We start from the raw sequence: 1,812 nt of genomic DNA on the forward strand, positions 1-1,812 counted from the left end.
CCTCTATTCTCACCCACTCCGTGCCGACGTCCCGCCTATATTCTCACCCACTCTGTGCTGACGCCCCGCCTCTATTCTCACCCACCCCGTGCCGACTTCCCGTCTATATTCTCACCCACTTTGTGCCGCCGCCCCGCCTCTATTCTCACCCACTCCGTGCCGACGCCCCGTCGCTATTCTCACTCTGATTCTTTTTGCTGTCTTATGTCTGATATCGAATAAACTTCTCTTATTTAGTTTTTTTTAAAGTATAACATTTTATTGTACAATTTGCATCTTTTTCAGAGAACAGAATCACACACTAAATTAATAAAAAAAGATACAAAATGAAAGTTTAGATCAACAGAAATAAACAAATACAAATCAGCAGGAAAATACCAGTCATGGGGGAAGGGGAAGAAGGAGTTCACTAGGGCTGATTAGGATACAATAAAAGATAATAAGAGGTCAAATAACACATTTTATAATAATAATAAAAATTCTACTTGTCTGGCACTTTAACTGACATTGTAGCAGATGGAAGCTCATCTCGTTGATCTGCAGATCTGAATGAATTTTGTTAAAATGGAAAATAAATTGGTCAGGTGTTTCAGCCGGTGTGAGTTCTCTGATGTCTCATTGGAGGTTCTTTTATAACAAAACAAGTCCCGCACTCTATACATGGATAAGGACGCTCACCTGTGTGACTTCCCTAGTGTACAATAAGGTCTCCTTTTTAAATGAAACATTCCCACACTATAAACATGAATGATGACATTCGCCCATATAACTTACAAAAAGTGTCCTTTTTCAGCAAAACATTTCTCGTCCTCTAAACATTAATATGGAAGCTCACCCGTGTGGACTCTCTGGCGTCCAAGATAGGTACCTTTGATAAGAAAACTTTTCCCGCACTCTAAACATGAATATGGATATTCAGCGGTGAGAGTTTTCTGGTGTCTAAGAGGGATTTTCTGTGTCAGCATAACTTTTGTCACACTCTGAACATTAAAAAGGATGCTCACCCTTGTGAATTATTTGGTGTGAAAGACGGGGTCTTGTATCAGAAAAACTTTTCCCGCACTCTATACATGAATTACAAATGCTCACATATGTGAGTTCTCTGGTGCCTAAGAAGGGATCCTTTGCAAATATAACTTTGCCCGCACTCTGCACATGAATACGGACGCTCACCTGTGTGAATCCTCTGGTGCCTAAGAAGGTCTTTTTTTTCAGCAAAACGTTTACTGCACTCTAAACATGAATGCGGACGGTCACCTGTGTGAAGTCTCTGGTGACTAAGAAGAGCTCTTGTGTTAGTAAAACTTTTCCCACACTCTGTACATGAATAAGGACGCTCACCTGTGTGTATTCTCTGGTGACTAAGAAGAGCTCCTTTGTTAGAAAAACTTTTCCCACACTCTGAGCATGAATACGGACGCTCACCTGTGTGTATTCTCTGGTGTATAAGAAAAGATCTTTTGGAAGTTAAACTTTTCCCACACTCTGAACATGAATACGGACATTCACCTGTGTGAATTTTCTGGTGTCTTACAAGCTGTCCATTCCTAGCAAAATTTTTCCCACATTCTGCACATGAATACGGACGCTCACCTGTGTGAATTCTCTGGTGTATAACAAGGTTTGTTTTACCCGTGAAACTTTTCCCACACTCTGAACAGGAATAAGAATTTTCACCCTTGTGATATTTCTGGTGTTTAAGAAACTTGCTTTCCTCAGAAAAAGCTTTCCCGCACACTGGACATGTAAAGGTCACATGGTTGTGGGTTTGGAGATGTAGAAGAAGTTCAGATTTCATCTTAAAGTCTTTCC

The 1,812-nt window shown here is 40.6% G+C and overlaps 1 protein-coding gene across 1 annotated transcript in view; it reads right to left on the minus strand.

Annotated features, from left to right (window-relative positions):
• The window catches only part of LOC108800924 (zinc finger protein 551-like), a 5,760-nt gene extending 3,962 nt beyond the window's left edge, over positions 1-1,798 (minus strand). Inside the window, exon 1 of the mRNA XM_018572910.1 lies at positions 1,138-1,798. Within this exon, the coding sequence (XP_018428412.1) occupies positions 1,138-1,798 (661 nt within the window). The remainder of the gene's footprint in view (positions 1-1,137) is intronic.
• Positions 1,799-1,812: the final 14 nt, after the last annotated feature.

This window comes from Nanorana parkeri, unplaced genomic scaffold (genome assembly GCF_000935625.1).
Source record: "Nanorana parkeri isolate BGI_ZX_2015 unplaced genomic scaffold, ASM93562v1 scaffold2166, whole genome shotgun sequence".
Taxonomy (NCBI): Eukaryota; Metazoa; Chordata; class Amphibia; order Anura; family Dicroglossidae; genus Nanorana; species Nanorana parkeri.